Source organism: Neltuma alba, unplaced genomic scaffold (genome assembly GCF_004799145.2).
Source record: "Neltuma alba isolate B1F8T4 unplaced genomic scaffold, ASM479914v2 tig00012969_pilon, whole genome shotgun sequence".
Classification (NCBI taxonomy): domain Eukaryota; kingdom Viridiplantae; phylum Streptophyta; class Magnoliopsida; order Fabales; family Fabaceae; genus Neltuma; species Neltuma alba.
Window position 1 is genome coordinate 1 of NW_021637328.1, and position 25,074 is coordinate 25,074.

Here is a 25,074-nt window from a genome sequence, read left to right on the forward strand (position 1 = left end):
ATACAGAAAAAAAAAAAAAAAAAAGCTATATAAAATCAGAAATAAAGGCTAGCTAAAAGGGAAATTACAGGTCTGCCTTTATTCCAAAAATAAACCACATGTTTCACATAAATATTTGCTTAATTGTGTGCTAAATGAAATATCATATTTGAATTTGAAGTAAAAAGGGAGAAGATTAGAATCCAATTTCAACACCCCTCCTTCAAGTTGATAGCAGCTATGAGCTAAAACTGCAAATCTTCTAAGTCAATGGTCATTTTTTATAATTTGATTTCTTTACTGTCTTTTTCTTCATTTTACTTACTTTGCTAGAGTCTCCAATTTTTTCCCCCCAACTTTCTGGATCTTCCGCACCTTAAGTCCTACATTTTGGTTCTCAATAATTACCACTACAGTTTCAGTTTTTTCATGCTAACAACCAATGCATTTGATTCATTTAAGCCTTGTAGGAATTGACAGCATTAATAAAAATGGCACAAAGTTGTTGTTTTTCTTCTTATTACTTCCGAGTAACACGTGCAGAGGATATAAATAGGAAACTTGACCATAAGGCAGTCACTAGAATCTTGAGAAACAGAAAAATAGAAGACAGTAAATGACTTTAACGGTGGTACAAAATCAGGGATCAAATATAGTAAGATTAATTTAGTTTAAAATAAGTGAAAAAACTCACAGGTCTCCTGAGATACTAAAGCCTAACAGCGTAGACATTTATTTATTTAATCAATAAAGCAGCACATAAGTCCAGTATGACGGCTATAATGGCAACTTTCAACAATAACCAATGACCATTGGACAGAGCCTCATTTCGTTTACCAGTAACTTTACACTTCTCAACTATCAAATGATGTGCCAAAAAGCAGATACCAAATTGGTGAATTACATATATAAATCATCTGATAAAACTGAATGACTCTCATGATTTTCTAGCCAGCTCCTTCATAGTAGTCCCCCACTCCCCACGACCATTTCACAGGGACGGCAATAAATTGGTCAAATGATATATGCAAGTTTCCCATAATCAGAGAGTGCAACTTTCTAACAATACATATATTGATGGAGTGATAGAATTAGATAATTACCTGATGTTATCAATCAAAATTGCCACTTCAAAAGCCAATAGGGGTAAGAAGACGACCTTTAAATTTACCACTGCATCATCGAAATGCATATTAATTTAACATCTCGATGTCAGTAATAGATAGCTCAACAACATGAATGACCCTTGTGAAACAAGAAAATTCGCATACCATGACTGATCTCAAGATGTATACAAAGAAGCAGCTCAAAAGCAACAAGTAAGGGTGTTGCTACAACGGCGTGACATGGAGCCCACTGCCAATACACAAAATTTGTTCTTCAGTAACTAGTACCTATCAAAGAACCAATTTCCAATTCTCTCAAAATACTCCCTCATGTCCTTATTATAAGCTTCAAATAACTAATTTATGAATAACAAATAATTAGTTAAAAACAATAAATAGGTTAGAAATAGACTTTTTTTCCCAAATATGCCCTTGAATGAGAAAAATGATGAAAGAGAATACATGGGAAAATGCGATAAGAGAGAAATAATTTAGGGCAATATTGGGAAAAAATGCATTAAATGTTAAGACAAACCCAAATTGAAGCTTATAAAATGAACCATGCCCCTTCCCAAATTTGAAGCTTATAAATAAGACTGAAAGGAGTATATGAAGATACTATCTTCCAAAAACTGTCTTACATGACGATCATGAGGCATTGAAGGAGCAGCAAGGAAAACCTTCCTCTTGCCACAATGGAATGAAAAAGCCACAGAGGTGAAAATATGGTCCTGGCAAACGGAAACAAAAAGCAAAACATAATTACAGATGGAAAGGTGATGGCATCATTTAATTGAGTTCACCTCTCAATAAAATTTCAAGACTCAATCAGAAAATGCACCTCACTTGGACATAATAGCATCATATGTTTTCTTCATCTTCACTGGTTAATTTAAACATATAAAATGCATAAGATATGTAATAAAGTAAATATACTTGAGAATACTAATTTGACATATGTTTTCTTCATCTTCACTGGTTAATTTAAACATATAAAATGCATAGGATATGTAATAAAGTAAATATACTTGAGAATACTAATTTGACTCCACTTTTGTTTATTTATATGACCATATGATATGGTGCCACAGCTCATCCGGAAGACCAATTAAAAAAAAAAAAAGCAACCAGACAATCATCCATTTTGCTGAGTTAAAACTTTGACTCAAATGGACTACGCCATAACAAGCTCAAGCATCACTAACAAGACCGGTCATTTCATATTCAAAAACATCGATCATATGAACTTGCTCATGACTTGTCTATATTTTTATAAAGAAAAGTGCCAATCAGTAGGGTTTATTTGGGAATAAGGATTGGAAGGTGATGGTTAGGAGTGAGGGAGGGGAAAAATCAAATCATTTTCTGGATTGTTCAAGAGAAATGAAGCAGAATGGATCAGGATGAGTTCTCAAACTCCCTCTACCCGCCCCACATCCCAATTTGGCAATTTCTCAACCACTCAACCAAATTAAGAGTTTGGGTGGTTGTCTTTTATCTTTTCAATTGCTCTTTTACCCTCTTATCATCCAAATATTCTTTGCTTACCTTTTCTTCTATGAGATAATACTGAAAACTTAGACCTTAAACCCACCTAGCTCCATTAATAATATAGTAATTTCAAAACAGTGGAGAATAAGTTAACATCCCCTCTCCACCAAAGTTCCAATCAACTGGACAGCAATACCCTCTTCCCACTATGATTTGTCCTGCCCTTTCCATGAACGAATACTCCAATCCACTCCACTAACTTTTAATCTCATGAACAAATCCTAAAAGGACCTAATTAGTTAGTTCTTTTCTGGTTCTCAAAGATAAAATATCTTGCAGAAGTGAAACACTTGGCGAAGTGAATTTGTGCAAGACAATGAGGCATTACGCAGAATTCTGCTATTTGCCTTAAAAGAATTAAAAAAGCAATCAGATGATCTCATTCAATAGACAGTAAATAAGCTGAAATAAAATCAATCAATCAATCAATACCAACCAACAACAATATCAATATAAAATTATAACCTATAGCCACGGTTCATAGCAGGGCATTTCATTGCCGAACTCATCTAGAGCACAAGAGCCCATCTACTAACATCATATTTACAGAAACATCAGTAAATAAATTAGATCTAATTTTGTAAGTTGAATATCTATAATCAGTTTCAAGTTGCCTTTTAAACATTGGACTCCCGAATAATTTAAAACAAAAGACAATTGTTAATCCACTAATTGCTCAGTCAGAAAGAAATCACCATGGATCATAGAAAGAAAATCATAACATTTCAATTAATGCAGTTATGCCACAAATTACAGTACATGCGAATGGAGAAAGCTACATCTTTCACGCAAAGCTACTTGTATTCCTCACAATTAATGAGAGTTTCTTGGGAAATAAATGCCCTCCTTGCAAGCATTTAGCCCCAAAAAAGGGAGAGGGACCCGTACAGTCAGAAACCCCTACATCCACCAAAAAGTAGGACTGGGAGAAATTTGACAAAAAGGATCCTTTTAACATCACCACAACATAGAAGTATCAATTTAATCCTTTTTCAATGTTTTCCACCTCATATTCTGCGCAACCAAACGGAATTGAAAGATACAGTGCAAAGCAGGAAAGAAAAAACAAAAACTCACCACCATGAGTAATGAACGACATGGTCAAGCTTCAGAACGAGCAGCAGTGTGAAGGAGAAGAGTAAACCATGAGCTGCAAAGGCTTGCAGAGACTTGGCCACCCTCCTCCAACTCATCATTCTCCTCCGAACCAGCATTTTCGGGAACCAATTGCAATTGCAAACAGAGAAAAAGCAAATCCCCAGGTAAAACTGAGATTCAGAAACAAACGCGTGCACCACTTTTATCTCCCTTCACCGGCTCACCCTCTCTAAAGAAAATCTGGGGAAGAATATTGTCAAAAGGATGCAAGAGGAAGGAAATTCCTCGGAGATTGCGAAGAGAAAGAGATGGGGAGAGAGAGAGAGAGAGAGAGAGAGCAGACTGTGCTGCTGTTACGTGTACTTCAGGAAAGATTAGAGAAGCCGTTCTCTGTTCCCCCTTCCGACTTGTCATTCACGCAAACGCAATGCATTTTGCTTAATTCTGAGTTGAGCCACCTAAAATTTCCATTGGACGGAACTGCCCATCCTTTTGTTTTATATTACCACCATACTTTGGGGGGAAAAAAATACAATTTTAAGTCTTTTTTTTATTTATTAAAAGGTCAACTTACCTGTTCATAAGTTATCAATAGCCTTAAAGAAAGATACATTTGTCCGGAAATACATTTTCTTCAATTTTGTTAAAGATTTTAGCTAATTTTTGAAAAGCGTAATCCTGAAATGCTATATTTCTTTAAAAAATTTATTTTGATGTCATCTTCTTCTTTTTTCTCAACATTATGATGTCATCTTCTAACATATTTGGCATTTATTTTGATGACATATTTTTTAAAAAGAATTTTGATGACATATTTTAATACGTACTAGCTCTTTCAATTTTCTCTTATATTGAAATTTACGAAAAAAATTAAAATCTAATTCAATTTAATAAAATCTGCCATTAATTGTTAGATGATTAGATGATATCACGATGGAATTTCAACTTCAAAAAATAATATATATGTATAATTTTTATTATGATTTGCTTTGATTTTATGAGTTATAGGTTACTATCATTTTACTTTTGTATCAACCTACACATCTTATGCACAAAAATAAATTATTCAGATATATTAATTTGAGGCTAATTAATATGTTAGGATATTTCTCAAAGAAATTATTTTGGTTCGATGAAAACAAGGATGGGTAATTTTGTACTTTCACACATGAAATTAAAGTCCTCTCATCGATCCACCAACTGAAAGGATTTTGATTCCCCTTTGGATATTTTTATTTAATCCAATTATTTCTCTGTTTTTATTATTGGTGTCCTTTTCTTTGATGTTGAAAGATGAAATATCATTTCATTATCGTTTTTTTTTCCGTTCGTTTACGTTATCATACAAAATTATATGTTTATTTCTTCATTACCGTGGAGCTAGTTAGAGAAATTATTCAATAAATCAACCTCAAAACGAAATGATGATAACGATTATTTGCTCAAATTATAATAAAACATTCATACTACTCAGTATGGAAATAAATCTGGATAAGTTTTCCATAGAATGAATCGAGGAAGTATTGGAATGGAAATGTCCATTGGATTTTTTGGGAAAATGACATCGAGATACTACCTCCAGTTCTTAATATAAGATCTTATTTGACTTTTATTTTGATCTTAAATATAAGACCCTAATCCATTTTGTATATCATATTTATGCATTTTTTCCAAGATAGTCTTTCTAATAATAATAGTTCTAACCAATACACTTGATTAGTAAGGATATTTTAGGAAAGACAGCACATATTTATTACAAATAACTAATTTAACTTATTTTCTTAATTTTCTCAAATTAGTCAACTAGCTCTTATAAATAGGATCGGATATAGTATTATATATCAAAATCTGTATCGATTCCATTTAAGAAAAAGCCAAAATTCTCAGTTACTTTCCTTTGAATTATAATTAGACCTATTTTTCTTTTCTTCTCTGGTTGAACATAGATATCCTCTTATTAAAAACAATTTTATGGGTATTGTCCAGCATTAAAAGTGGACACAGCTACCAGCGGTCCTCAAACCTTGAAATATTTATTTTTCTTTATATATCCAACCCTCTAAATTATTTTATGGTTAATTTATTTTTTAAGTGTTAAAACACCTTAATACTTTAAAGACAAATTTTTGTTAAAAATAATTTAGAAGGTTAGATGTGCCTAAAAAAATATTTTAGGATATAAAATGAATCACAAAATATTTTGCAATATTGGAAATTACAATTAGGTGGCTTTTTTTGGTTTTGCCATGACGATTAGGTGGCTCATTGTACAATTAAATATTGCATTTTGTGCCATGAAGGTTAGGTGGCTCATTCGGGACCCAGTTTCCCTGCCAAGCAATGTGATGAGCACCAAGTGCTCATCACCCAAACGCAGCGTTTTAATTAATAGAAGGCAAGGCTCCATTGTTTTATTTATTCAGTTGTAGTTTTTCAAAAATTTTGATCCCTGACTAGATGCAAAATCACGAATCATTGATGGCAAAAATATTTCTTTTTATTTTCATTAGGAAATTATGATTAGAAAAAAAAAATCATATATCGAGAATGAAATCTCAAAGATAATTTAATTAAGTAAATAAAATTATTGTCTCAACATTAACCTAATTGAAGAGTCTCTAACACGCTTGGTGTCAACTTTTACAGGAAAAAGAGTTTCTGCGATTGAAGGTTGGGAGAAAACATCAAATAAAAAAAAAAAAGCTTTTAGATTGAAGGTGCCCGAACTGAAAGCACTACAAGAATTTTTGAAAGTTTCTATTCTTTCAACGCAAAGAAAAGTTTCGGATTGAAGGAGGAGCTTGACGTTCTAATCATAGGTTGGTTTTGAATCTGTCTTTACTTTCTAGTTGTTTCTTTAATTACATATATAATATTTGTTTAATAGTTATATATGTATTGGAATTAATATTTGAAGAATAACCATATTTTATTGAAATATGTGTAATAGTTAAAAAAAAAGAAAAGGAAAGGGAATTCTTGTTTAGGCTTATATATATATATATATATATATATATATATTGCAAGATAATATTTTTAAAATCACAATGTTTTATTGCATATAGGAACCAGCTAATGAAAGATGAACCTAAACTCTAGATAGGAAGGGAGTTCAAACAAGTAAATAATAAACAAGAATATGGCTTTTTGGTAAACGTGAATGTATATGCATTATCTAAGGATTCAAGAGAGGTGAGAAGCGAGCATTTGAAACTATAATTCAGGTAAATGTTCCTTTAAATACATCAACCTTCTAATTTGAACATTTGAGCACATAATATGGATTTATTGGAAATTTGAATTAGTGGCCAGCAAATGCATGGAAAAACAGAGCCAAAGCATCGGGGTCATCATTTTTATTTTATCAAAATCAACTTTATTTGTCTAGCTTAATATATCAGCCTCCAGGGTCCATGAGATTATCTTCTACAAACTAAGCTCCGTTTTACCATTAACATCTATGAGACATTCCTATTCTTTTCATCACATAACATACATATAATAAAAAGATTTAATTTGTGACAAATAAAATGCAGGAACCAAATTTAGGGAGATACGATTCAACAGAACAAGTTCCAAATTTTTCTTTCACATTTTTTCTCTACTAACTTGAACTTTCATTCTCCATTCACAAGTTACCCTCTTCAGAATGACAAAAAACTGCTAAGTTGCTTACAAAACTTAATACTTCCAATAGAGATCAAATCTAGAATCAACGCCGCTTTATGCGGATTTTTTTGGTTTGCATTTGAACCAGAGTGGTGCCATTTTTCTACAAGAAATCAATGAAAATTAGCATCTGAACCATGATTTTCAATTTTTGCAATGGCTTTGAGTCTTCTCTTCTTCAAATCCTACCTTGGTTCATGAATCCCTACAGCATCAAATCAAATCTGTGCAATCCTTCCAAGCATCATTGAATTGAATCTCTTGCCATACGCCGCTGAACCATGTGTCATCTTCAACCTCCATTTGTTGAGCGTCGTAGAGTTTAATGCCCCCATGCGCCATCCAAGGACAGCCACCGTCGATGAGGCTCATAGGGATGCCGAGAAGAGAAGCGGAGTCTAGCCTCATCCGTTGGAGTCTTCCCACAGCACAGCAAGGATATTTTAGAATTGGACGGTTAGGATTATCATACAACCAATGGCCAAGATTTCTCCATTCTTTAGTAAAACGATGTGTTTGGGTGATGAGCACTTGGTGCTCATCATAATGCTTAGTAGGGAAACTGGGTCCGGCTCATTCATTGTACAATTAAATATTGCCTTTTGTGCCATCACGATTAGGTGGCTAATTGTACGATAAATAGGGCATTTTTTTAAATTGCTTTTACGTTTTATATTATTTTTTCTTTTGCCAACGCGTTTTATATTAGTATTATCAAGAAATGAATAAAAGGTTGTTAGAAGATACAACAATAAATAACAGCTAACGAGAGATTAATTAGATTCTCTCTCCGTTGTGGGAGCGCATTCTCTCTCCGCTGTGAGAGTTAGTTACGACGGTTATCGTCGGAAGTCGTAACTTCTTGTTTCGCCGTGCCGGTGCGGCGGAGAAGAAGGAGAGTGATAGAGTGTGTACCGCGTCGCCCACTGCGACAGGGAAAATCGAGTGGAGCCTCTGTTATTCTCTGTATCAGAGGCTTAGTGAGAGTGTGAGTTGTTAAAGGTGCTCTGAAGATCACTGTGAATGGAGATGTTGGAAGGATCGAGTAAGAAGGGAAGAGGTGTTGAGGTTGAGCTGAACTGGTTTGAAGCGAATGACCGTAATAGATCCGGTGGTGAATTAGTCGGCAAACTAATCACAGACAAGAATTTGAATGTTCCTACGGTTTTACAGATGATCAGGAAGGGGTGGAATCTGGAGAGGAAGGAAGATTTGGCGATTGTGGAGATAGATCGAAAGACATTTATGTTCGAATTCAGGCGTAAGGAGGATTATATGAGAGTCCTTCGGGGGAGGCCTTGGTCGGTTAATGGATGGCTTCTGAATATACAATGCTGGAGCGATGATATGGTTATTAGTGAAATAGACTTTGAGTGTTGCCCATTCTGGATCCAGTTCCAAGATTTACCAAAAGCTGCGATGAATGTAGAAAGTGCTAAGAGGCTTGGAGGAGCGATAGGTGAGGTAGTTTTGGTTGAGGATCCGAGGAAGGGAGACCTTCTGGTTCGAAGTTTTCTAAGAGCTCGTGTGCTCATTGATTTGAAGAGGCCGCTGGTCACAGGAATCAAGTCACCTAGACCTGGTAAAGATCCAGCCTGGATTAAAGTAAGGTATGAAAGACTGTCCCACTTGTGCTTTATTTGTGGTAGAATTGGACATGATCTAAGGAATTGTGCTCATCGTGAGAATACTGATGAAACGGTGGAAATACAGTATGGTAACTGGTTAAATGTGCAAGCTGCTAGGAGGGTGGATGATATTATAGTCAGCTGTAAAAAAGATTGGGAGGAAATTGATGAAAATGGTTCTGTAAGGAGGCAGGGGAAAAGGCCCGAGCATACTGGTATCTTGGCTAGTGAAAGGAAAGATGAAAATTCGTGTTCTAATCTTAGCCTGATTGAAAAAGTTGAAATTAAAAATAAGAAGGGAGGTGGAACATGTCCGGATGAGAACATTAAGGAGAAGGAGAGTGTGTCAGATAAAAATGGTGCACAGCATAAGAGTGAATCGGTGAATACTATTGTTTCTGAGAATGCTGAGACAAATAAGAAAAGTAAAGAAGCAGCGGAGACTGTTACTGGGGAAGGATGTGGGAAGGGTAAGGTTGAGGAGGAAGTGAATGATTTATCAAAGGCTGTGGTTGTTTATGGCAGTATATCTCCTCTAGCTGAGGTGATGGAAAGTCTTGGGAAAGTCAGATTGAAGAGAGGTCTAGATGAGGAAACTGATGACAGAATTAAAAAGAAGAAGAAGGTATTGGTAGAAATGGTTAACACTCAGGCTGAAGTTGTGATAAAGCCTAGAGTTAACAGAAGCAGTAGGAGGAGTGTTAGAAATGCAAGGGGAATGGCAAGAAAGAAAATTATGGATGAAAATACGGGGAGAGAGAGGGGAGCTAGCAAAATTCCTTCTATGAATAGTGAGGGATATAAAAATGATCTTTTGGGTGGAGGCTATGTGAGTTTTTCTGAAGGCTTTGGTGGCTGGCCCACAGCCACCAAGGAGTCATGAGTATTCTATCTTGGAACTATCAAGGTTTGGGGGCTCCCTTGACAGTTAGAAATCTGAAATATGTGATAAGATCCAAGAAACCCCAAATAGTCTTTCTTATGGAGACTAAACAAAAAAATGTGAAAGTTGAAAAGGTGAAAAGAGGCTGCAGGTTTGATTGTAGCTTTTTGGTGGATCCGAGTGGTAGAAGTGGGGGATTAGCTGTCTGGTGGTGTGAAGAAATTAAAATGGAGATCCTATATAGTTCAAAAAATTTGATTCACGTGAAGGCAGATTCTGCAAAATTTGAGGTACCTGGTTTCATTACTTTTGTCTACGGCCCTAATGATGAAAGGGAAAGACTCAGAACTTGGCAGATTATTAGAGAATTTGCTAAAGAAGTAGTGGGTGCATGGTTATGTGTAGGAGACTTTAATGAGATTTCTGATCAAAGGGAAAAAAGCGGTGGTAACCCACGAGTTTCTAGAAAAATAAGAAGCTTCCAACAATTTATTACTGACTGTGAGCTGATTGATCTAGGCTTCAAAGGTCTATCTTTTACATGGTGTAATAAGAGGAGAAATGATGAACATATTAAGGAGAGAATAGACAGAGCTTTGTGTAATATTAAGATGAGAGAGCAGTTCTATAAGGTTCAGGTTTTCCACTTAGAGCCAGTCGGCTCTGATCATTCCCCCCTACTGATAGATCTTTGGTGCAAAGAGAATAAAACGCCAAGATGCTTTAAATTTGAACAGCAATGGATTACTCATCCAGGCTATCCCGCTGTTGTTGAAAAGGGATGGAACTCTGGTGGATTTGAGAAGTCTGATGCTGTGATGGAGGTCATATTGAGACTGAATAATTGCAAAAAGGAATTAATAAAATGGAGCAGGATAGAGTTTCCTAACAATAGGAAACTGATTGAGAAATTGATGCTGAAAGTTTCTCATTGCTATCAGGCTGAGTTCTCTGAGGCCATTTCTGAAGAAATTAACAACATTGAGAGGGAAATTGACAGAATTTGGGAGAAGGAAGAGATCTACTGGTGGCAAAGGTCAAGAAACACTTGGCTATGTACTGGAGATATGAATTCAAGGTTTTTTCATCTGACTACTATACAAAGAAGACAGCAGAATGCAATCTTGAGGCTTAAAGATGAGAATGGGGTGTGGTTAGAAAAGGAAGAAGATATTGCTGTTTGCTTTACGAACTACTACAGAGACCTGTTTAAAACATCTGGAAAAAGAAATTTTGACAGGGTACTGCAATTTGTAGACTGTTGTGTGACAGATAATGTTAATAACTTTCTCCTTGCACAGGTTACGAGAGTAGAAGTACAAGAAGCAGTGTTCCAGTTGGGAGGGAATAAGGCCCCAGGCCCGGATGGCTTTAGTGGAAAGTTCTACCAAGTTTCCTGGGCGGTGGTTCAAGAGAAAATATGGCAGATGGTCAAAGATTTCTTTGAAGGTAATATTGATATTGATAAGTTGAATGAAACTAATATCACCCTCATTCCCAAAATTGATAAACCTGAAGATGCAACTCAGTTTAGACCTATCGGTTTGTGTAATTTTGCGTACAAGGTGATATCAAAGGTGCTAGCCAATAGAATTAAACCTTGGTTAGACACTTGTATCTCAAAGAGCCAAGGTGCTTTTGTGCCTGGAAGGATGATTCATGATAATATTCTAGTTGCCCATGAAATATTTCACTATCTTAGATGCAAGAAGAAATCAGCTAAGTATGAATTTGCATTAAAAATGGATATGAGCAAAGCATATGATAGAGTAGAGTGGGATTTCTTGGAAGCTACTCTGTTAAAATTCGGTTTTGCTGAGAAATGGGTAAAATTAGTGATGAAGTGTATTTCTTCAGTGAAACTGAATTTATGTTTATCAGGGAGAAAGGTTGCTGAATTGATTCCCCAAAGAGGATTGAGGCAAGGTGATCCCTTGTCACCTTACTTATTCATTTTGGTTGTTGAGGTGATGTCCAAAATGATTAGCCAGTGTACTGATAGAAGAATGATTAGAGGGATTAAAATCACTAATAATTGCCCAATGATAACTCATAGCTTTTTTGCCGATGATGTCCTGTTCTTCATGAATGCTAGTGAAAGTAATTGTAGAGTGCTGGCCGAAGTGCTCAAAGATTATTGTATGGCATCTGGACAGCAAGCTAATCTGTCAAAATCTGGAATTTTCTTCTCTAGGAACACTCCTGTAAACATTAAAGAAAAGGTGTGTGCAATCTTAGGTGTTATTGACCTGGTGGAACCAGGAAAGTACCTGGGGATCCCGAACTTGTGGGGAAAAACAAAGCACCAAGCTTTGGCATACATCAAAGAGAGGGTGGGGAAAAAAGTGCAAGGTTGGAGTGGAAAGTTGCTCTCTCATGCAGGAAGAGAGGTGATGATTAAGGCAGTTATTAGTGCTATACCCATCTTCCCTATGAATATGTTTAAATTCCCGAGGAAGTCTTGCAAAGAGCTTGATAGCATTGTATCAAATTTTTGGTGGAATGGGGGCGGTGAGGAAAGGAAGGTACACTGGAAGGCTTGGAATTTTCTAACTAAGTCTAAAAGTGTAGGAGGAATGGGATTCAGGGATTTTGAAGTCATGAATGATGCTCTGCTAGCCAAGACTGCTTGGAGGATTTTGAACCGCCCTGAGAGTATGTGGGTTCAGGTCCTGAAGGGAATTTATTTTCCTAATTCTACCTTTTCAGAAGCAAAAAAGGGAAGTAGAGCCTCTTGGGCCTGGAGTAGTATTTTAGAAGGAAGGGAGTGCTTGAAGAAACATTTATGGTGGAAGATTGGAAATGGTGCTGAGATTAACATTTGGAATGACAGGTGGGTAGAAGGGTTAGAGAGCAGTTTGGCCCAAATCAGTAGTGTTCCAGAGGAGATGAAGAACTGCCGGGTAGCTGATCTGATTTCAAATGGCTCTTGGAGTGTTGAAAAATTGAGAGAAATCCTTCCTGATGAAATTTTAAATCTGGTTGAACATACATCTCTAAATGATTGTAGCAGGAAAGACGAAGTTGTGTGGGAAGTAGCAAAAAATGGAGCTTATACAGTCAAGAAGGGCTATCATTGTACTAAGAATGAAAGGAAGGTTGTAACTAATAAGGCGAGCTCCTCCAAAATTATACCTGATGAAATGTGGAAGAAGGTATGGAAACTTAAGACTCTGCCTAAAATTCAGCATTTCGTTTGGAGGTGTATTGCTCAAGCTATTCCAGTATCTGCTTCTCTTTATAAAAGGAAATGTAGCAAAACTGAAGTGTGTTCAGTATGTGGTAAAGAACCAGAAACTGTGGAGCACATGTTGTTTTTCTGTACTTGGACAAGGTGCGTGTGGTTTGGATGTAATTTGGCACTTAAAATAGATGAAAGCAGCATCTGCAGAATTGAGGATTGGTGGGCCGAGATTTTGACTGTTAATAGTAGACTGGATGATTACCAACTAGCTTATATAGCTTGGTTAACTTGGCTGATATGGAAAGAAAGGAACAGATTCATTTTTGAACAAAAGGAACCTGATCCTCTGAAGGTAATAAATGAAGCAGGTAAGGCTGTGAATGAATTCTGGTTGGCTAGGAAATGGGGCGAAGAGAAGAAAACTGAAGTGGAAAAAGTTAAAGGATGGTCTCCTCCAAGATTGGGCTTTGTGAAAATTAATTGTGATGGTGCCTTTAATGGTACTGATGCGGCTGTGGGGATTATCTGCAGAAATGATGTTGGGGAGTTCCTATGGGGATTTTGTGATAAGATCAAACCTGTTAATGCAGAAGTCTCTGAGATATTAGCAGTAAAAAAAGCAATCTCCTTAATTAAGGAGCTTGGTATTTTGAAGGCTCAGATTGAAATTGATTGTAGTAATTTGTTCTGGTGTTGTAAAAACCAGTCTGTAGATAGTTCTGATTGGAGAGGAAAATGGGATCTCTCGGAAGTTTTAGTGTCTTTATCTGATTTGTTAGAAGTGGAGGTCTCCCTGGTTCCTAGAAAGGGGAATATGGCAGCTAATTGGTTAGCTGTGTCTTGTTGCAAGGGTGTGTGTCCTATTGGATGGGTGTTTTCACCATCACTCCCTTTACTGAGTATTTTAGAGAATGATGCTCGGGTGGTTACTGGAAGGTCCGAGTCTGGTATTGTGGTTCTGGCTGCTGAAGAGGATAGATGCGGTGTTGGTTGATTTTGCTGGTAGTTCTAGTTATTTTCTTTTCTGATTGGTGGCTGTATTTTCTTTTGTGAGGTGTGTGTTTTTGTAGGTTGTATGCTTAGGCCTTTTGAGTGTTTTCTTTTTTTGGCTTCGGCTATTAGTGTGTGTATTGTTGCTTGTTTGGTTATTAATAAAATGGGCTCTCGTTTTTTGGTCAAAAAAAAAGAAGATACCAACTTGTTCCACCGAGTTAAATAAATACCTATAAGTATTTTAATTTTATATAATAATATCAAATATTAAATATTGATTCGCTCTTCTCAATATCTTATTCTCAAGTTTGAATCTCCCTAAAACTTTAACGTATCAATTAGAAGAAAATGACTTTGGCCAAAAAAAAAAAAAAGAAGGAAATAACTAATTGCTTCCACCAAAACTATATGTTTAGATTGAACTTATAATCAATCAATTATATATAACAAAATATTATTGATTTTGTTAAAAGTGATCTAAATAGTCCTCTTAATACTAAAATCTATTTTATTTTGAGTTAAAACCTTAATTTAGCGATAAGCCATTCAAAGAATTTTTTTTTCTATAATCAATTATATAAATAAATTCATAAATCATAATTAAGAAAATCAATTTTATAAATCAATTTTGTCTAGCTAATTTAAACACACCCTAAACATGATTGAAATATCATCACTCATTTCTCAAATTAATAACACAATATTCTTATTTGGCCCAAACACAACCTTCAACTTTGATATTTATGATAGTCTCAAAGGTGTAATTTCCATGAAATTAAATTATCTCTATGTTTAAAATATATAATTTTTGCTTTATCTTTATCTTCATTTTCTCCTATTTCTTTCTCAAGTTCATCATTGGGTTGCAAATGATTCTAGCTAGATGACGAAGTCCCACATGGCTTGTATCCAAAAACAAAACAAACAATGAACCACAAATCCACTTGAGAGGAATGTAGAGTTATGAAAGAGACTTTTACTCAAAAAAAAAAAGTTACGAAAAAGACAATAAAAAGGAAAAGTAAAAGAAAAAGCTACGAAAGATATGGATCGAATCCATAATTTTCAATTGAGAACGAGCATGTATATTTTTGCTCCCTTGAATTTTTAGTATATAAATTAGATAGCTAATTTATAAATATTAAAAAATTAGTTAAATTAATTGTTTTTTTAACAAAAAAGTTAAGTAAGTTATCTATATAAAAAAGGAAAAAGATGTGTTAGTTTTTCTAAAAGCATCTTCTTTAATCATTTACATTATAACTATCTCAGTATAACTATTTCAAGATGAAAGCTATCTTAATATATGTAATTAATATGGATAATTTAAAAAAATTATAAATATAAAAAAAATAGAGTGAATTAAGATTTTGTATTTATAACTAAATCCAACTTCTTATTTAACTCCTATGATAGGGAGTGATAAATATTCATACTTTAAAATGTATGGCTTTTTTTTTTTTATTAACATCGGTTAGATTAAGCCGAAAAAATAACTATCTAGCTAGTTCAATTAAAAAAGGTTATAATTATAAACTTCACTGACAAAAAAGATCCTCAATAATTCTGTTGACCAAGTCTCTTTAGATGAAAATAATGACATATTAAGACTATATATGTGTGTACATGCACACACACATATACACGCATGATTCATGAAATCTGAATCTTAAGAATTGCCCCAAGAGGGAGGATTATGAAGTGATTTAAATTTTTAATTTTTGAAGTTACTAATAAATTTTAAGTGAATGGTAAAATTCTAAAATCCATTCTATTGCTGTACACTATCATATCACAGCTGCTTAGCTTAATTTGATTTTTGGCTTTTCATTAAAAATATCACTTAAAAAGTACTACATCCGGTTCTTAATATAAGAACTAGTTGATTAATTTGAGTAAACTAAAAAATCAATTAAGTTAGTTATTTGTAATAAATAGGTGTTGTCTTTTCTAAAACACCCTTGCTAATTAAGTGTCATTTAAAACATTTAACATGTGCAATTACTACAAGAACTACCTTAAAAAAATGAATAAATATAAAAAATAAAATAAATTAGAATCTTATTTATAATTAAATTAAAAATTAAATAATTTTTATATTAAGAAACATGATAGTAATGATGAAAAAGAGTTAAGATATGGCCATATGGGTAGAATAAAAGGTTGCTTGACCTTGGATGCGGAAGGCATCAGGATGAGTTATTATCGGATAAGGGTAAAGCTCCACAACGCCCATAATTCCATTGTCTGGATTTGGCACCTAACAACCTACCACATATTTTAAATAGAAAAAATTACAATCAAGTCTTATAGAAAAGAAATAATTATCAAAAATTCCTAATAACAATCTGGGCAGCCTGTAATAACAACTCCTAGAACGGAAAATGATAATCTCTGAAACTTGTTTTGTAATTTTTTTTTCTTTTCATAAGACTTGATTATAATTCTCTTTTTTAAATATTTTGACTTTTTTTGGGTCAGGGTTGGGTATGGAAAAGAAGTTGTAAGAGCTTTGTTTGTTTGTGGAATGGAATATAACAAGAGAGAGAAGGAATCAACTTCATAAATACTCCTCTGGTCCTATTTATAAAATACTTATAACATATTTCACACAGAACAAGAAAAACCTTAAAATGCATTAACTGTCCATTAAAATATAATAACTTTTCAAATTTGCCTCTATTTAATATATACACCTTTCAAAAAAGATAACTATCTATATTATAGTAAATGCAAGACGAAATAATACATTTATGTTAAAAATTTAATGAAATGACTTATAAATAAGACAAAAAAATTTCGTCTCTCTGTCCTATAAATAGAACCAAATGAGTACTTTTTAAAAATATTTTTTCATAAATTGAGATAAATTCATTCACATATTTATTTTATGGTGTTTGGATAGAAACCAAATCATAATTTTAGAAGTAATTTTACTGTATATAAAATAAATATGTAGATGAATTCGTCTCAATTTGTATAAGAGTGCTTTTAAAAAGCACTTCTAAGAATATCCAAGCACCCTTAAGCTCATATACTGTAAAATTATTTCTAAAATTATAGTTTGGTTTTATCTAAATACCTCAAAATAATTTTTACATGAAAGTCATGTTTATCATTGCTTCTAATCCTTATTATAGGAAACTGCTAATTAAAATATTCAATTGCTAGCACTAAGGAGACCAAATGAGTATTTGGATGAAAACCAAATCATAGTATTAGAAGTGATTTTACACAGTTTGAAATATACATGTGAGAATAATTTTATCTCGATTTGTGTGAAAACACTTTTGAAAAATGCTCTTGGCAATGAAAGTTAGGGTGTGTTTGGATAAAACCAAACCATGGTTTGGAGAATAACTTCTGGAAAATAGATTCTGGAGAGAATAGATTTTATGAAAAAGTGATTCTAAGAAGTAAGAGTATTTGGATAGTTGTTACCAGAAGCACTTTATATGTGTAAATTACTAAAAAAGAGCATAAATTAATATTATAATTATATAAGGGATAGATTTTATAATATATTTTGATTTGAAGAAATAAAATTGTTAATAAAATAATTTTTACTAACATAATTAATAATATATAAGATAATATAACTAATAATAATTAATATGTATATATATATTATAAATTATAAGATTAAATAATGAAGAACCGAGTGTGGAATGAAGAGTGAGGCATCAATTATGGGAGCTGCTTTGTCATATGCTGTTGGGCCCATACCAATGTCTGGGAAATTTGAGCCAGAAGCAACTTCAAACCACTTCTGCCGAAACCATGGTTTTTGGGGTTCAAAACCATAGTTTGACCCCAAACCATGGTTTCACATTTTCTGCCCCTGTTTGGCTGGTTTCTTTCCCAAACCATGGTTTGGAGGGACATCCAAATAGGGCCTTAGTTGTTTGTAATAAATAGGTATTGTCTTTTCTAGAATACCCTTGCTAATCATATGTTATTTGATGAAATATTTAACATGTGTAACTATCACAATGACTATTTTAAAAAAAAAGTTACATATAAAGATAAAGTATATTAAAATTTTATATTTAAGATTAAATTAAAAATTTAACAAGTTTTATATTAAGAAATAAAGAGTTAAGATATGGTCATAGATATGGGTAGAATAATAAGGCTGTTTGACGGTGGATGGGGCACGTGTCAAGACGAGTTATTATCGGATAAGGGTAAAAGTTTCATAACGCCCATAATTCTATTGTTTGGATTCGGTGCCTAACAGCCACCCACATATTTTAAATTCTCTTGACCCTCTTCTGTGTCATTCAGGGTTGAGTATGGAAAAGAAGTTGCAAGAGCTTTGTTGTGAAATGGAATATATATAGAGAGAGAAGGGTCAAACAGTAATTTTTACATGAAAGTCATGTTTAACATTAGATAAAAATTAATAATAGGAAGAAATGATTGTTTTTAAATAACCTTCTAATTCTTATTATAAGAAACCGCTAATTAAAATATCCAAGTGTTAGCACCAAGAAGATCAAAAAATGTTTGGATGAAAATTAAATCATGACATAAAAAGTGACTTTACAAAATTTGAGATATGCATATAAAAAGAGTTTTCACTTTTTAAAAGTGTTTTTGCCAAACACCTCCATCCTTATTATAATAACACGTTTTCTAAAAAGAATGGGTAGTTTTCGTATTACAAGCTGCTGTGTGAGTTTTGTGTTAAGGAATTCTTTCGATTGATTGTTGGATAATTTTGTGAGGAAATGCAAGGCAGCATCCATTCTTCTGGCAAAAGCAATGGTAATGGAAGAAGCATTTTAGGATTTTGTTTATAACGAACTGAAAAAAAAAAGTGTGTTTTTAATCCAATAATCAATAATATGTGCCCTACACCCATAAGGTTGTCATGATGACTTGTAGTTGGAGATGTGACATCTTGATTAAAAATACTTTAAAAAAAAAAAAAACTTATCAGGAATCATGCTCTGGATTCCCATTGAAACTCAGCTGCTGCTGGCTAAAACTACTATTAAGGAGTTTTTTTTTTTTCCAAAATATACTCCTCTTGTTCTTAATATAATATTCATTTAACAAATTTGATTAGATTAAAAAAGTTAGTTAATTATAAGAAAAGTGACACATTTAACTAATTTGATTAGATTGAAATTTAGTTGCTGCTGGCTAAGACTACTATTAAGGAGGTGTTTTTTTTTAAAAAAATATACATAACTTCTTTTGTTAAAGCTATTGAATGGAGACACTGAAGATGGGGTTTTGACTGAAGAAAGTAGGATGGGAGTATGTTGGTTTGTGTTTTAATCTAAGATATGTTGTTTTGTTCTCTAACTTTATTGGATGATTTCGGTTTATAAAATTTCTTTTCAGCAAAAAATAATTTTACAACATTTCTTAAGACATGATAAAATAAGTTTTCCAAAAAGAAATCACCTTAGCTTCTTTTTTTTTTTTTTCAGACAACAAGGTGACATTATTTAAAAAATTAACGAACAAATGGGGTTAGGGGGAATGTCACGAAAATATTGAACAGATGAGGCATTATTAGTCTTAAAGCGTTAAGTGGGCAGCGCATTACAATAAATTAAGGGGAAGGAGAAATGTTGACGGCCCAGAAGATAATGACTAACGAGTAAGCTCAGAATTGGAGGAAGCCAAGTGCCTAATATTAAAAAAAGAAAAGAAAAGAAGAAAGAAAAGAAGATACGGCATACAATAGAGTTTAAAATAGACATGCCGTGGAACCCCGCGGGATAGGTCGACTGGCTGGGGTCGTCCTAGCTTAACCACGGATCTCGGGTTCAAGATGTGGGAACGCAGCACTCCAAAGGGCCAGAGGGCGCCGTCTGTATGGATCCTTGCAAGCCCCCGAATCCGGATTAGTCTGGGGACGTTGTCACGGCTGAAAGACGCCTATTTCCCTCGGATACCGGATGGAGTAATCCAAAAAAAAAAAAATAGACATGCCGTGTAATGATGGTCTGTTTACCTTTCTTTTCTCATTTTCTACTGTTTTTACTTATGTTTCAATTTTTATTTCTAAATTTGACTCATTAATATTAGGATTTCATTGCTTCAACGATTTCTTTATTAAAAAGGTCAAAAACGATTTCTTTATTAAAATGTCCCAATAATAATAGCTTGACATGATAAATTTTAGTATAAAAATTAACAATTTCTTACTTTTTATTAAAAAAATTTAATAATTATTTTTTATTGAGATTTTATGGTAATTCTCTCTCCCCGGCGGGTCCGCCACCCAAAAGAAGAGGGACAAAGCAAACAGGCAAATGCTTCCACCGACAGCATAGGCAAGCAAACTAAAACAAATAGTTGGGTCGGAACAGCCTTAAAAGCCTTTTTCTTTCTTTTTAGGAAAAAAGATTAAGCAACTAATATGGACGGGAAAAGCCCGCTCCTCATAATATGGTAAATTAAAGTTTAAATTTCTGTGAAAAGAGGTGCCTATATTTAATTTTGACAATACTTCAAACAAGATTATTTTCGATCAGAGTGCATACAAATTTAGTTAAAAAATAATAAGATCGAGCCAGGTTTTAGGATGTGTTTGAACTAATTCTCTAACTAGCTCCATCCTATATACATTTAGGACCTAACAGAGTTTCTATTAATATTATGAAAATTACTCAAGATTATTTTTTCAACAAATGATGGCAACTTTCATAGTTTACCTGCATGGCTCCCTTTTGATGTGCGTTTTGTCACTGGATCTCTCCATTTCTCTTTCGTACCAATCTCCCAAATGGGCTCACTGAACTACATCTCACTTCGGATCCAATAATCTTTAGACAATCCAATAGCCCAACATCTTAGCCCAAAAAGAGGAAAAATGCCTAATGCACATAAATTTTTTTTGCCTTTGTCTGTTTCAACCCTCTCTTTGTACCCAAAAAAAAAAGAGTTCAAATTCTCATTAGAAGATGTACATATATCTAATAAAAAATAGTACATCAAATAGAATTGTCTAACAAAAAAAAATTATGATAAAAAAAACTTTGTATGTACGCAAAAAAAATATTTAATTTAACTAGAAAAAGTTATAATAAAAAAATTAGGGAGAATTGCTATGAGGTATAAAAAGAAAGATAATTATTAAAAATTTTCAATAACAAGTGAGTAGTTAAAACTTGTTATTATTTCCTATTTTGAAACTTATCATTATAAGTTACTCAGTTTTTATAAGATTCTTTTGTGAATATGTTCATTCTTTGAGACCTTGTTGCCATTCTCTCAAAAAATTATTCTACAGTATTATTATGATTTTTAATATCACATTCACGGGTATTATAATTTTATTATAAAAATTGTAGAATAGTTTGAGAAAGGAGCATGATGAAATTTTCTCCGGATGTCGTTTTCTTTTGGCTTTAATTTACTGGACGAATAATATATTAACCGGAAATTCTTAACTTTATTGTTTAAGCAATGAAGGCAGCTTATAAATTCAACTGATCCGATCAATATGAGATCATCAATTTTATTACTGATTTGATTTTTTTTTTTTTGCAAAAAATAAAACTGACGCTACCATAAGCAAACAACTCCAAAAACACAAACACACACACACACAAAAGAGAGTCAGGTTACCTTCTACTACATTTATTAAATACAAGAGCTAATAGAAGATTTTTTTTACTCTAAATATAAGACCTTGATCTATTTGTCTCTTAAATTTATAATCATTTTTCCAAATTTTCCTCACACATATTGAGAGGTATGGATTAAGAGGTAATTTTCAATGCAAATAACTATGCAGATACTTCAGGAAAATTAACATATCATATTTTATACAAATAACTAACATAACTAATTTTTTTCAATTTTTATAAATTAGTTAATTAATTCTAATATTTACTACGGGAGCGACTATTATGACTTCTTATACCTGTATTTCTGGTTGCAATGTCAGCACCCTCTAATCTTTCTCAGTAACTTCCTTCTTTCTCTGAGGAATATGCCCACCTTTTGTTTGTTCCAATCTGAAGCTTCTAAAGTGAATCTATCAGTAATTATAACAATCCAATCTTCACTACTCCATCAGCTTTCTCCGATAATATCCATAAAACATCGGATTTCTTGCAGCATACCGATAGGGTTCCGGCCACCACCTCATCTTGTAGAAGATTAATGGTTCTATGATCAGAACCAAACATATATAAATCATATGCTTTCATATGAAAAAAAGAATTTGCGCACGCATAAAATGTTAACGTAGTACTTTTTTTCCCAAATGTCAGTGACAGATTTATTAACAGGATCAGAAGCAGACATATCGTTTTGATCTGCATATATATATATTATGAACAAGCTAAGTAATTCTATTTTAATTTTTTTGTCATACAATGGACCTAAAATCCTAATCAAATATATACTATATATGTACGCATGTATAAATTGCGTCGTCGATCACCTTTGATCTCGTGACACTGAGGAAGATGCAGTCTCATGATTTTGTCTCTAATGTTCAGATATTTATTATTGTGTGAACAGAAAGAACAAGGGAGGTAGATGCTTCATCATGCAGGGTAAGCCTAAGAATTTGGACTACCAATTCGTACGATCGAATTGAACCCTAAGGTTAATGGTGTGATGGAAGGTGGCGATTCAATTTCCCATATGAGTGGGGCCCCTATCCCTGTGGTGACAACGTACACAGACCGTCCATGACGATAACTCATTCGTCACCTTCCCACATGGGAACACACATACATAAATGCCATGCAATATAGTACGCGAGAGAGAGAGAGAGAGGTGTTCATTATAGTATTACAGAACAAAAAGGATAGAGCTGTTGGTAGCCCAAGCTGCAACACACACACACACACACACACACATATGGGTTCGATCGGTTTCACGGAGCCATCAATACTTCATTTTCTATGTTGGGACTTTATCTAAGGTTTCTCTTCTCACGAAAAAGATCCCTTCCCTCTTTCTCCCCAAAAAACATGACAGTATATCAGACAAAATATTTTTGTCTCACAAGATTTGGATTATGATGATGAGTTTATATATATATATATATCACTTTTAATTTAGAGACTGCTTAAAATATTCGGCCAATGAACTATAAGAAACCTTCATTTCATCATGTTCGATTTGATCTTCCATTCCCATGCTAAGAATTATACTATGATAAATGTTTTTAAGTGGTTCAGAAGCTTACTTCAACAGTACTCACGGTGTCAGTGCTGCACACTGGATATATATGCTTAAGCTCGTAACAGGAGAAAGCAAATTAAAGGTAGTGTCAGGGTCAACAAGGTCCCCCCAGAATATACAAGACTGAAGCATTAAGTTACTGTATCTCCAGGGATTGCCCCTCAAAATAAATTCCACTGCATATAATAATGAATAGTTATGAAATATTTATGGACCCCATTTTCTCTCTGAACTCAAGCAATGACACTGGTCATGACAGAAGCCACATTAACACTACTGCTTCACTGCATGACGATGATGACAAAGAAAGAACAGCCTAGAAGAAGATACATTATATATGTTACGTAATATTTAGAACGATATTTTCCAGCACACTATCAAAACCAGTAATTAAAGCACACCCCAAGGAAGATAAAAAGAATATTAGCCATGATATAAGAGGCAAATCAGTTAACAAAGATGGTAAAGGAAGTCGAAAACCTAATCATAAAGACCTGTTTTGTTCGAGGATATTGATATTATTATTAGTTCTTTGCCTCTTACATTCCCATTCTCATCACCACCACCATTCTTCTCCATCACTGCCTTCAAAGCCTCTTGGATGGAGCTTATACAATGCTGATGCTGTCCCTGCTCCTCGCCACCGCCACTGAGCTGATCTTCTTCTTCGCCGGTGACGAACAAGACGTTCTAACGCGTCCGCCGAGCGTGGTGATCTCTGCCTTCACGGTTCTCAACCTGAGGGCCTTCAACGTCTTGATGAGGTCCGGCAAGAGATCGGACCTGTCTTCGCAGCAAAGCGAGGCTTTGATCACGAACCTGCCCTCCTCATCGGAAGCGTCGTCCACCGTCAACTCGTCGGTTTCTGTCGGCACTGGGCTTGTTTCTGCTATTATTGAAGTTTGACGCTTCAGCTCCTTCACATGCTGGATTACTTCTGCTAATAATGAAGCTTTGTCTGTCTACGTACACACAGAAACAAAGTACGGGAAATTTAAAACTTCAGTATATATACTTTCTTGGAGAAATTCTCAGGACTTTTGAATTAGTCTGGAATATATACATAGTACACGCGTACATTTCTTGCAGATAATTAATATTATGCTCTGGTTATTAGAAGATTATGAACCAAAAGTATCCCATGTAAAGAAACTGTTGTAAACTAGTCAATGATGCAGTAAAGGCATACATAAATTTTTATTGGAAATTTCGTAACAAATTAGGTATCTATCAGAGCGGATGATAGCAAGCTGCACTATTCATGAACATGACATTTTCGTATGGATTTGTTAATATGCATCAGATAAAGATTTTACCTATTTCGTATCCCAGCAGACAAGAGTGTTTTAGACGGATCAAACACAATAATAATGATAAATACGACTCTCTATATATATTTTGGTTCATACTATATAAGAAGTTTGAGAATATATGTGGGTCAAATGTGATCGATCAGTTAAATCAAACTGATGGTGGGTTGGGTCTTTTTGTGCTCTATTATACAAAACTGTAAATAAATGGGAATGATGACACTGAACAAAATAGAGAGGGGTTTCATATTGTCAACAGGAAGGAATCTGAAGAGGCATATTATGTCTAAATCTGTACACACATATATTTGACATAGGTATCCGTATCTAGGATGTGGTATCTAGGGTGTGTGACAATGACAGGATGCTAGTTTGTCTCTCAGCTTTATTTCTTTTCATTCTCGAAATGAGTATGACTGATCAATAATAACACATTATGTTATTCCCGGCAAGAAATTCTATTCTGTGGCTTTCAACTGCCTCTCTTTGGTTTCTCTTTAACCTT

At 34.0% G+C, this 25,074-nt stretch overlaps 1 protein-coding gene and 1 long non-coding RNA gene across 2 annotated transcripts; both read right to left on the reverse strand.

The window, feature by feature from the left end:
- Window positions 1–1,016: 1,016 nt before the first annotated feature.
- On the reverse strand, window positions 1,017–1,755 carry LOC114733135 (uncharacterized). Its single transcript, XR_003739055.1, has 3 exons — window positions 1,727–1,755; window positions 1,251–1,335; window positions 1,017–1,152 (listed from the first exon to the last, which is right to left on the reverse strand). It is a non-coding gene; the product is annotated as an uncharacterized LOC114733135 (long non-coding RNA).
- A 21,984-nt stretch (window positions 1,756–23,739) lies between these two features.
- Window positions 23,740–24,221, reverse strand: LOC114733136 (transcription factor bHLH30-like; the record flags this gene model as incomplete). Its single annotated transcript, XM_028920539.1, is given in 2 exon segments — window positions 23,740–23,951; window positions 23,954–24,221. Coding segments are annotated over 2 exon segments (480 nt in total), but the record flags the coding sequence as incomplete, so codon positions are not given.
- Window positions 24,222–25,074: the final 853 nt, after the last annotated feature.